Source organism: Nyctereutes procyonoides, unplaced genomic scaffold (genome assembly GCF_905146905.1).
Source record: "Nyctereutes procyonoides isolate TBG_1078 unplaced genomic scaffold, NYPRO_anot_genome, whole genome shotgun sequence".
NCBI classification, from domain to species: domain Eukaryota; kingdom Metazoa; phylum Chordata; class Mammalia; order Carnivora; family Canidae; genus Nyctereutes; species Nyctereutes procyonoides.
In genome coordinates, this window is record NW_026575131.1 from 28,877,677 (window position 1) to 28,889,902 (window position 12,226).

Genomic DNA, 12,226 nt, shown 5'->3' on the forward strand with positions numbered 1-12,226 from the left:
CTCACTCAGTAAAATTGTCTAGTTGTCATTCATATCAGTTACCAATGGCAGAAAGTGTCCTATATACCAGGCACTTAGGGGCAGTAGTGTAAGTGGAAAAGCTAGAGCCATATGGTCTGGTGGTATGACTTCACCTCTCTGTGATGTCCTCTTCTCATCTGTAAAATGGGAGTAATAACTTTTCATAGAGAGTTACGGAAAGTAAACAGATGACCTAAGTACTTATAAAAGCTCTTGGCATTTAGAAAATGCTTGATAACTAGGATTTATTGTATGGTGCCAACTGCTTTACATGTGTGGCCATATGATTTGGGGCTGTGATTACCCATTTTTTACATGGGGAGACTGGCTAAAAGAGACCAAAGAGCTTGACTAAGGTCCACCATCCTTGTCAAGTGGGGGAGCCAGGGTGACCCCAAAGCCTCTTGTCTTCCACCTTATTTGACCTCTCTCTAGACCTTAAATTGAATATACATGGTTAGAAAGGGCAGAAAACCACAATAATGCTTCTTAAAGAAACTTTCTGACTTAAAGGGAATGAAGCGATACACGCTGGCCTTAAGTGAATAAGCTTCAGTCAACCTGGAAACTTCACACTGGTATCCTGGTCACCTTGATGATGCCAGGTTAAAAAAAAAAAAGTGCTGTAGGGTTTACCTTCCTGCCAAGATACTTAGTGCTGGGGTTGATTGGCTTAACGTTCATTTAAGAAAACATCCATACCAGCGGGGTACCATTACCATTCCTGAGGGCCTTAAGTCGCCCACTCTGCCACCAATCTTTGTGAAGTGCACTTAACCCATAGCAGTTCCCACAACCTATGCCAAATCCCAACCAATTCTGACTAATGGCAGGGGGAACCTAGAAGGCCTCAGCACAGTCCCCGAGTCAAATCTCTCCTGCTCAGACCTGAGCCCTGCTCCCCCAAGTCCCACACCTGGTCTGTTTACCACCCCTCCAGTGGACAGACCTGGATTTCAGGAACTCCGTTCTTTCTTGTCTACCTGCTCAGCTCCCAGAGGCCAAGTTCAGGCCTCTCTCTGCACTTGATAATACCTCTGTGTCCACTTAGGATGATAAAGCAAACAATGAATTAAAAGAACATTATCGAGCTTTTAGTTTCCAAGTTAGGGCACGACAAATAGATTTTTGTTTAAACCAGCCTCTTTGGATGCAAGGAGTGTTGTAGAGATTGGAACATTTTATTTCCTGCCATAAAAGAAATCTCTTTTCATTTATGACACAATGAAGTCAATAAAGAAAAGGCTTCATTATAGTCAAAAGACCAATGAATCTCCTTTGGAGATAATCTCTGTATAAATAAAATATGCCAACAAGGTTGGTTTAATCCCAAGGGTTTTAAACATGCAGTTTAAAACCCCTTTATATGCTGGCACCCTGCTGAAGCCAGTGACCTTCAAATTATTAAGATGTATTTTAACTGCTGGAAAGGCATGAATCATTTCTGGATTTCCAAGCTACTGGTTAGCAGCAACAATTTGTTTTGTAACACTCTTATTAGCAAGTTAGATTCTCTAATTTCCACAAAAAAGCATTTCTAAGGACATTTGTCCCTGATAATATGCACATTTAGAAAAGCCCTTACAACATATTCTATAATCAGGTTAATTTCGTGAGCTAAGTTTTCATTTTAAAAAGCTGTAATTTAACCAGAGTCTGAGAGAATACTATAATGCAATGAAAATACTCTGTAGATAACATATGTACATAATGCTTTAGTAACTGCAATGTAAATATTATTGAAGCTTGTCCTTTACAATGAGTATCTCTAAATTGGAAACTCTAGATTTTTAAAAGTACTTGCAGATGTTAAGAATAATATGGATCTTAAAGGAACTGTGTGATCACTTCAATATCTTAAAAATGTTGTAGAAGTATTACTTAGAAAGCATTATGAGGGGACTGACCGTTAAGTTACTGCATTCAATTATGCTTTAGCCTCCCAGATAACAGTGGAGAACCCATAACCAGGGTTTTGAAAAACTTTTAGTGAAAAATATTAAGAGTCAAAGCCCCTTTCATTCTCCTGCACAAGACAGATTTCAGCTTACCTGGAAAATCAACCAACCAACTAACCACTGTTTGCATATATGGAACAGGCACTATAATTCCAAATTTTCTTGATAAAAGAAGTGATGTCACTTTTATAGTGATTGGAACCTAATTTTAAAAGCACTTCTTTAATTTCTTTCATGCTGGATAAATTCTGTTGCATTAGAAGAGTTCTTTCTAATGTGGCTAACCAACCCTAGCCACCATATTCACAGCCTCTAGCATTTCCACATTTTCCCTAATATAGGTGAGATTAGGAAAAAAAAAATTCATTCTGATAAGACTGTCTTTACTATGTTAAATCAGGAGAACATACTGAAGATTCTAAACTCCTAATTTTCAATTCAGTTAGTAAAGTTAATAATTTAGAATTCCTCAAAAATTCCATAAATGGCTATCTCCAAGGGGCAAGTGATTAGCAAAGCTCTCCTTATCCATTTGCCTATTTAGTAAAGTTAATAACTCAGAATTCCTCAAAAATTCTATAAATGGCTATCTCTAAGGGACTAGTGATTAGCAAAGCTCTCCTTAACCATTTGCCTATCTTATAATACTTTTAAAAAAGTGAGTGTAACTTACTGATTCCACTTATGCTTTGGGATTTAAAATCAGAGCTTTGTAAGAACTTTAACCACAGCAGAATCATGCAAAAGTTTCTACGCATTTATAAATTTCTCCCTAAGTCATTTAAATCACATAGGCCTATTTTTGCACAGGGAATGGAAGTATAGGTAGGTGGAGAGTCTTTTTCTTAGAATGTAAAAGAATAAAAAGGACTAGGGAACAAAAGCAGAGGTAAGTTTTTGATATGGAAGAAACTTCAACAAAAGAATAATTAAACTATTCAGAGGGCTGTAAAAGAATTCAGTGGAGAGGCAAAGGGTCAGTGCTGGTAGAAGAAGATCATCACCAAGAACCCAGAAAAAAACTAAAGGAGATCTTCACATGTATTTGAAATGCCTTGATTTAATGAATTAATATCCAAGCGATGAGGAGCTTCAAGTCTTGAGATATATCAGAACTGTCAGAATAGCATGCCAAGGGTGGCAGAGCCATTTCGAATCATCTGTGCTTCGAAGCCACACAGAATTCCAGTGCTAGCTCCACCCTTTACGTCACCTTGGTTGAATTAATAGAGTCTCTGAGCCTCAGTTTCTGCAGCTGTAAGAAGAGGACATCGACCCCACCTATCTCTACAGTATTGTAGAGAAAATAAACCATGTAGTCAGTAAATGCTCAATGCATATTGCATGATGAGATTTTCTGAAAACAAAAGTAAATGTGAAGGAAGATCTAGGAACAGAGCTTATTACATAGCAATGACCCAGAAAGCTCTATTTTATAAGTTTGGTGCCTGAATTTTCGATCTTACTCTGTTGCCCACATACATTTTTTTAATCAGTATAATGGTTCAGTTTACTATAGTGGTTGTCTGGAAATGTCTTTTTTTAAACCATCAGTTATAGGAAATAAGTAGTTCAAGTGATAAAAGTTGATATAACGGAGGCCCAGTAGTCCTGTTATTAGGTTTTGAATAAGGATAAAATATAACTGAGGTCTAGCAGGGCAGAACAAGTAATCCATATGAACCCTGTAAATATCCTATTATTTTTGGAAATAGGAATAGTGAGATAATTCCTTGGGTAAAACGTTCAGAAGAATCCCAAGGAGGTCTCCACTAACGAAAAGTTGTATTGAAAGCTTTACTAGAGTGAAAATAACTCACAAATTTATTAAAGGTTGTGTTTTTCTTATATTGAATTTCTTATTCGTGACATAGTTGGATGCTAATAACCAGAAGAAACCATAAGAATAAAGAGAACAGTGGGTTGTATTATAAAATACTTTACATTACATACATACATTACAATACAATACATACAAGTATTATAAAATACTTTACAAATGTGACTATTAAACAGGTCAGTGGGGATTTTGTTTCAGAAAAAGGAAAGAATGTGATTAAATGGAAAAATCTTTAAAGAAGGGTCTTGTAGAGTAACTCTTTCCCAGCTAAGGGTGAACTGAGTTGGTTTGTCTTGGCATGCCCCCCATGAAGGTGTGCTGTTTGTGAAAGCAGAGAAAGAGTGGCCTCCCTTTTGGTTTCTCCAGGTCCTTTACCATCATGCTGCACTGTGGCATCTAAATTACTTCATTCTTACAGATGTGTTACAAATAAACACCATGGATTTCTCAGTCAGTGGAGAATTTGAAGCAATTTTCTTTCCATGTGCTTATACTACCAGTGAGTAGGAATTAGAAAAAAACGCACATTTAAAAGAAATGCTTTTGGGATGTGAGTACAGTAATCCCCCTTCATCTGGTGGTTTTAGTTACCTGCAGTCAACTGTGGTCCTGACACAGGTGACCCTCCTTCTGATATATGGTCAGATGGACAGTAGCAACCGAATGCTACCACACAATTCCTACATCATTCACCTCACTATGCAGGTATTTTATAATTTCAAACCATCACAAGAACAGTGAGATATTTTGAGAGAGACCACATAACTTTTATTATAATATATTGTTATAATTGTTCTATTTTTAGTAATTATTGTGAATCTCTTACTGTGCCTGATTTATGAATTAAACTTTCTCACAGGTATGTACATATAGGAGAAACCAATATACATAGGGTTTGATAAGATCTGTAGTTCCAGGCATCCACTTGGGCTGGTGGAACATATGCCTCGTGGAAAGAGGGGGTCGGGTGGGGAGGCTTACTGTATTATTTACCTTGGTGATTAAACAGTTAGCTGGGAAATGAGGCAAAAAACACTCAAAGCCTTTCTGGTCTGAAATACCTACCCAGAGGTGTGGTAAGGCAGGCACAATGGATGGCATTGTCTGAGGATTCTAGTGAACTGAAAATCCTCAATTCCAAGGCAAAGAGCAAGGTGTGGTAGGCTACACCCAGTTAATGTGGTTCAGTGTTTGGGGACAATCTTAACCTGGGTACCAGGCAAATGCTCGCTCTCCACGGCTGCCCAGATGAACAATACCATGATTTGGGAAGGAATGCTTCAACAACTGACATTTCTGGCTTATAGTTTCCAAAATTCTCTTACATATAACATCTCATGTGGTTTTTAACACTACCTCAAGTGCAGGTAGATTAGGCACCCTGTCCACTTTACAGATTCTGGGAACTAAGGCTCAGAGAGGTCAAGGCATTGACCAAAGTTTTCATGGCGGAAGCAAGGGCGAGATCCTAGGTTTTCTGATTCCCCGAACAGGGGGAAAAGAAAATCAAAATTGAAAGACAGCCCAAGAAGTATGTCATCACTTAATCTTTTAGAATGGATTTCACCTGCACAGATACCCAACAGCTGTGTTTGTCAGGGACTCAATTCAAGCAGAAAGAGACGCTGAGTCATTTTCCAGACGTGAACACATATTCTAGGGGACGTAAGAGGGAAATGATCATACACTCGCTGGTGCACAAATCCTATAGATTCAGCAAAAACTACTCCTTCCATGCAAGTGGGAGACTGAGCATTCCTATCTGCTTCCTCTCCCCTCAAGGGCAAGAGTGCAGTTTCCTCCACCAAGACTCAAGGGTGAGTAAGGGTCAGTGAAGAAGAACAGAGAATAACACAAAACCTATCTTATCTGTCTGGGAATTGTTTTGCAGCCATGAAATGGTCTAGTAGGAACTTAACCAGAGACTTTTCCGCTACCCTTCTTATTTCTGTGTAACAAGCGTTAGTGAGAGAAGCTGACCAGAATGGAGAAAACATAGCAAATTCCAGCAATACCTAATGACTTAACACATACAGACACATAAAGATCCAATTAAATCCTCAACTGTAACTGCACCTAGTGAAGATTTTTAAACAACAGAAGCATTCCGTGGCACTAAGAAGAGAATTACTGTACCTTTGAGCTTCAACAGATACAGCCTTTGAAAAACTTTAAGAAATGTTTGCTGGTATTAATTCATTTATGCAGAGAATTAAAGAATGCTTACTTTGTGCCAGGTAGTATTCTAGCACTAAGGAGACATCCACTTGGCTTTATGAAGCTCTCATTGTAGAAGGAAGAGACAACAAACTCACAAGTACAATACGTGGTATATTAGATGGTGAAGACCTTTTTGGAGAATGAGGGGAGCTGCAGGTGTGTGGGACACAGCACTATAGTAAAAGCAGTGCCTCTGTTTATTAAAAAAAAAAAAAATGCCAGGAGAGTAGATGTTGGAGATAGCTAAAGATATAGACATTTGCGAGTACATAAAGAAACCCAGAGGACGAAAGTTCAAATTTGGCAAAAAAAGGGAAGGGATGCCACATAAACATGGTGGGAGCCATCTTCAATTCCCACATCCCAGCTACTACAACTAACCGCAGCTGAACTTCCAAATATTTACCGCATTTGCTAGGATTTACCACAGTACATTCCACCAGCCCCTACTCCTAACACTAACGAAGTATTTCATCCCTTTACCTGAGGACCAATGAAATATGCCTTGGACCAAGAGGGTATCCCTAGACTTCCACACAAAATCCTAAGAAGCAAAACTTCCAACACTAAGTATTTTCAGAGTAAGAATCTCGGGAGAAAACTCGAGAAAAATGTATCACAAATTGGGATTTTAAAAAAAAATTTTGAGCAAATTGCCTATCCAAATGAAACTCAGTCCAAGTGGATTGCAAATATCTATGCTTTCCCTTTTGTCTACTGTTACTTCCCCTCCCTGCATGTGAGTCTATCCTGTATTAACTAACTCATAGTTATTTGCTCCTCTCAAAGAGGACTTCCTCACATTGCAGATACATAAAGGAGCAAAAATTTCATTAAATCACCCTTAGTTAAGGATCTCGTAGACAGGGCAAGCTTTCAAAGGCTATGAAAATAATATTTTGTCATGGCTGTCACACAAAAGTACAAACAAAAGAGAAAAACAATTAGCCCATTGGAAATACGAGTGTGTCGTACTTACCCGGGATAGGAATAATAGGGATACTTTCATTGGGGACCACCCGAGGTGAACTGCTATCTTCCACATAGAAATGAGCTGTCTGAAAACATTTTCTGTGTAGGAGAGAGAAAAACATGCAAACAGTGAGACCAGAGAAATACACTTCGAGTTCATTTTTCAATTCTTCTTTCACAGATTTTACCAGCTTTAAATACCACACAGCACTGAGCGCAAACCCATGGAACAGTAACAAGATTTAAGAAGGACAACATTCAGACTATTGGACGAATCCCCAAACGCTGAAGAATATTTATTTTTTATTGTACCATACCTATCCTGATCATCAAAAAAGGAAGAGCTTAGTCGTGAAGCGCTCAAATACACGAAAACTTGGCATAAACGGAGCAAAACTTGCTGCACAAACCGTTAAGATCACCCCACACTCTTTCTAAACCTGACCTGTTACAGAGGAGGAGTAATTTGGTATTCTAAACGTCCCGCACCAAGTTCAAAACCACACCTCGCACCCTCCCACACGCAGTCATCAAACAGCCCAAGTACACAATAGCACCACATTGTTGGTGCTCAGCAGAGGCCCCCGAGGCTGCAGACAGCTCCTGAAGGGGGTCAGGGGGCTTGAAGGGGGCAAGCCCTCCAAATCCGAGGCCCTTGCCAGACAACACTGGAGACGAGAACCTGAAGTGCTCAGGTGTCACCTGCCTGTTCTCGGTTTTATTTTACCTGTACTTCAGGCAAAGCAGGGAGCAAACACTGGTCATCATAGGACAGGCAGTGAACAGAATAGCCATCAGCAGCTCACTCAGCCTCTGCCTACCGATGCTGGCTGGCCCTCGGCTTTCCAGCATCCACGTCACTGCTCATTGCGGCCCTAATGAGCTGCCGGAAGCACAGGCTGAATATTTAATGAGGCGGCTCAGCGTGAATGGCTATTGTGACCAGAGAAGGGTCCCTGTTCATCTGGCGGAGGGGCTTCACAATAGCTGGCCCTACTGCTGGGTCTTTTAGCCAAGCAGGCGGCATCCTTCTGGTGCTCGGTGTCCCTGGGATCCAGCCCACTCCTCCGGCGCCTCACACCAAGCCCCGTTTATACACACTACCGCTTTGCTTTCCCTGGGGGCTGCCTTCCAACCACTAGAGCAAGTCAACCTCTCTTCAGAGTTGTCTTTGCTCATCTAATCCCAAGGATCCTGGGATGATTATGTTGGGCACGGCTTTCTTCTTTAAGCAGTGCCTGTTTCCAGACGGAAAGAAGCTCCAACCAATTGTACATTTGGGCACTGTTCTAGAAGCAATCTGGATTGCTGCTCCATGCCATTAGGGGATTCTGAACATAAGTCACTCCTGCTCGGCACATGTCTTGCAGGACTGCTCTTGCGGAGGGCTGAAAATGATTTCCCCCCCTATGAACTGCCTGGCATTGGTAATATAAATAATAAAACAAGTTTTCACCACTCATCCTTAGCTGCCTTTACCTAAATCGAGAAAGAATGTCAGTCAGCCTGACTTAAGCTACATGGGTGTGAAATGCACAAAATGTTTTAGGGCTCTGATAATAACCAAATCTTCTACTGAATGTGAAAATGATGGAAATCCACGTGAAAAAAAAAAAAGCCACATGATTTTCTTGTCTGAGGGAATAGCTTCCTTCTGTTTCTAATTCAGTCATCAAGTTTTATAATCTTGGATTCCTCTCTCCCCCAAATTTGCACAGGTTTCCAGGAAGTAACATTCAAGTTAAAACCCAGATGACAGACTCCACAAATGAGGTAAAACCTTAACCACCTAGTGGCACAGCTAGGGAAAACCTGCTTCAGTTGAGATACCGGACCATTCAAGTATATACTAGCCCCACGAAGTGCTAACACTGAAATAAATGACATACAATTCATCAGGTCAGACTTGAACTAATGGGAAACACACACACAAGTCAGTCTCCCGTTTTAAGATATAATTACTATGCTTATTAAATTTCCAGTATATAAAGCTATTAGTAGAAAGAATTGCTATTGGTCAAGGTACTGTTCAAGCCAGGTGACTTAGAAAGGATAAACTATATTGTCTATGCTTTTTCTGGAAGAAGGCAGGCAGACCATTCACTCACTGTTAAGTGCAGAACCAACGATTCCAACATTCTCTTTGGGAAAAAAAAAAAAAAAAAAAAAAAAGCAGTGTGTACCAAAGCACATCACACCCCAGTGCCCCATGTGCTGCTGTTTATAATGGATTTTCCCTGGAGCAAAATAAGCCTGTGATTGTCAGAGAAAAGCACACCACTGTGGATGAAGGTCAGAAATCTGGGAGACACAGCTCTCCACCTCTGCACCTTTGTGCCTGTCACACAGACTTCCCTCCCACACAAGGACTCATGTGGGCAACAGAACTTTGGGGAAATACCTTCCCTAAAATAAAGGTTTCAGCGGACTCAGAAAACATTGATTCAATACCAACTGCAGAGCACGGAGCGTGCAGATAAATGCCTTCTCCCTGCAATTGCCTAGAAGCTTTACAGCCACTTCCTTAAGCCTGGCTAACCATTCAAATTACATACATAATACATGATGTCAGCAGAAAAATTAGGAAATACAGATAGACAAAAAGGAAAAGAAATCAATTCAAGTTACTTCAAATCCTCTGCGTAGTGAGCATGACTATTAACATTGTGGGGTACACCCTTCCACACTTTCTCTTTTACTATTGTCCCTTGATCATTGGTGATGAGGGGCTAGAGAGGGTCTGACCAACAAGACAGACAAGGTGCCTCTGTTCTCATGGTGAAGATTTGCAGCAAACAAGTCAACAAATAGTCAAGGGCCATGAAGAAAGTAATAGAGGCCGAAGTGCCATGGAAGCTGGGAGCTGCGACCCTACGGAAGAGGATTAGCCATGGGAAGTGGCAGGGGAGGACCCCTCTGGGCAGGTCAAGCAGCTCCCTCAGGAGCTGCAGAGCACAGTGAGCTTGCTTGGTGCAGGAACTGAAAGGAAGCCAGAGGTGAAAGCAGGGAGAGGCGGCAGGAGGGAAGGGGGGAGGGGCGGCCAGGAGCCAGATCCTGCGGGTTCCAAGGCCACAGGCTCCCCCAGGATCTACAGAAAATGGAAAGGCAGCCCAGGGCTTTAACCGGTGGAGGGGCACAGTCTGGTCTCCTTCAAAAGGCTCATTCTGGCTGCTATGTGATGAGTGGTGGATAGGGCAGCAAAACTGGAGCAAGGAGATCCATCGGGGGCGACCGCTGTAATCACACTCACAGGCAGACCCACAGACGGCCGTTTTCCCCTGTGCTTGGAAACAATACATCATACTGGACCTAACCCCTTTATAACAAGTAGGAACCGACATACCTATTAACGCTGGTTTCCTCTCCCATTTTTATGGATGTACCATATGGTTAGATATTTAGCCCTTTAATCACTAATTACTGGAGGTCTGCTTTATTTTCTTATAAAGATTTTGTTTATCTGAGAGAGAATAGAGAGAAAGAGAGAGAGGGAGCGCACAGGAGCAGGGAGGAGGGGCAGAGGGAGAAGCAGACCCCTCTGCTGAGCGTGGGGCTCAAGGTGGGGCTTGACCCCAGGACCCTGGGATCGTGACCTGAGCCAAAGGTAGATGCTTAACCAACCGAGCCACCCAGGTGCCCCTGGAGGTCTCCTTTGAGTAGGAGACTGACCCAGCTGTTAGTTTGGTATGGACTTTTCACTACATTGACTGCACTGAGGTGAACTCTTGTGTGCAGAAATTAGACACTGTGGGAAAATTCATACCTACGAAAAGCAGCTGTTCAGGGTCAACATCACCTGACATCGTTTTAACTCCTTTCAGAGAAGTCCCACGAGAGAGTGTTTTTGGCCTTCATCAGCAGTGTATGGGGATAATCAAGTAAAGGCAGGCATTTTGAAAATGAGGGAAAAGAAAACACAAGTTTTCGTTCCTCTAAATGTTTCCACCGTGATGTGTTCAAAGAGGCAGTACGGTCTCTAATTCTGAGCTCAGGAGAATGGAGGGAGAATTTCTGAGAATGCTCATGTGCGTCACTGTGCACGCAACTTCAAATTTCCGTCTAGGTCCAGTTGTCTTTCAACTATAGTCTCCTTGAAGGAAACAAGATTCTAGATCATAAAGGGTCATTTTCTAAAATTGTAATTTCTCCACACTGAACATTCGTTTACGCAAATACCTGAAAACGGGAAGGAAAACAATGAAGTGGACCGCGGCTGGAATCAAAAACACATTTACAAGTTTAATTACCTGTTACAGTCTGCTAGATCCGCACCATACATTTTATGTCCTTCCCTTTCACTCTTTTCTCCTTCTCTTCCTTGCTGCCTCCACCCCATCAATATGTCCCCCCTAAGGAACTGAGAACAGATAAATTTTTTTCCAACGACCCTGACCTGGCTTAGCAATGACCAAATTAGGTAACTTCTGCTTCCTCTAATCTACCTTTGCAACATATATTCTTTTTTTTTTTTAAGATTTTATTTATTTATTCATGAGAGACAGAGAGAGAGAGAGAGAGAGAGAGAGAGTCAGAGACACACAACATATATTCTGCTGACACTGAGTTTCCCAGTTTAGGTATGCCTCAGTTTTGGCGAGTCTTGAAGGGTCTCTCTCTCTCTCTCTCTCTCTCTCTCTCACACACACACACACACACACACACACACTGCACACACACACACACAGCACACATCAGTAGGGTTTTAGTTAAGTGATGGTCATCAATGAGCAGTACGTATGTATCACTTTGATTTGGAGAGCTTTTAAAACACCCATGCTGGATGAGCCCCACTCCTAGTGATTCTAGCTGAGCGATTCTAGGGTGGGAGGAACAGGTCTGTGTCATCTAGAAAAACTCCCTGAGGGATGCTGGTCTCGTATGGTCCCTGGTTAAGAAGCACTGTGATACAGGGAGGATGGTTCCAGAGAGTCTCCAGTGCTCTAAGAAAGCCACTGAAGAAATAAAGCAGTCTCAAACGGCACCCACCATAAAAATGATGATAAAAAGTAAGCATCTAGAATTTATAGGGTCCCAGATGGGATAAAAAAAACCATAGTTAAGAATTCAGGGATGTTAACATAATCCTCTCAAATACAGAAAAAAATAAACTGCATCTCACATACTTAAATAAGAATTTGAAAGGTCTTCTGCTCTGTTTCTGTTGGAACCTAAGTTCTCAGAAATAGGGTGGCATTTCTTGAAGTTGGAGCATAGT

The 12,226-nt window shown here is 41.4% G+C and overlaps 1 protein-coding gene across 3 annotated transcripts in view; it reads right to left on the reverse strand.

The window, feature by feature from the left end:
- The window catches only part of PTPRG (protein tyrosine phosphatase receptor type G), a 710,177-nt gene that overhangs the window by 55,032 nt on the left and 642,919 nt on the right, over positions 1-12,226 (reverse strand). For all 3 annotated transcript variants that reach the window (XM_055343664.1, XM_055343663.1, XM_055343665.1), the window contains one exon: positions 7,019-7,110. In XM_055343664.1, the coding sequence (XP_055199639.1) occupies positions 7,019-7,110 (92 nt within the window). The remainder of the gene's footprint in view (positions 1-7,018; positions 7,111-12,226) is intronic.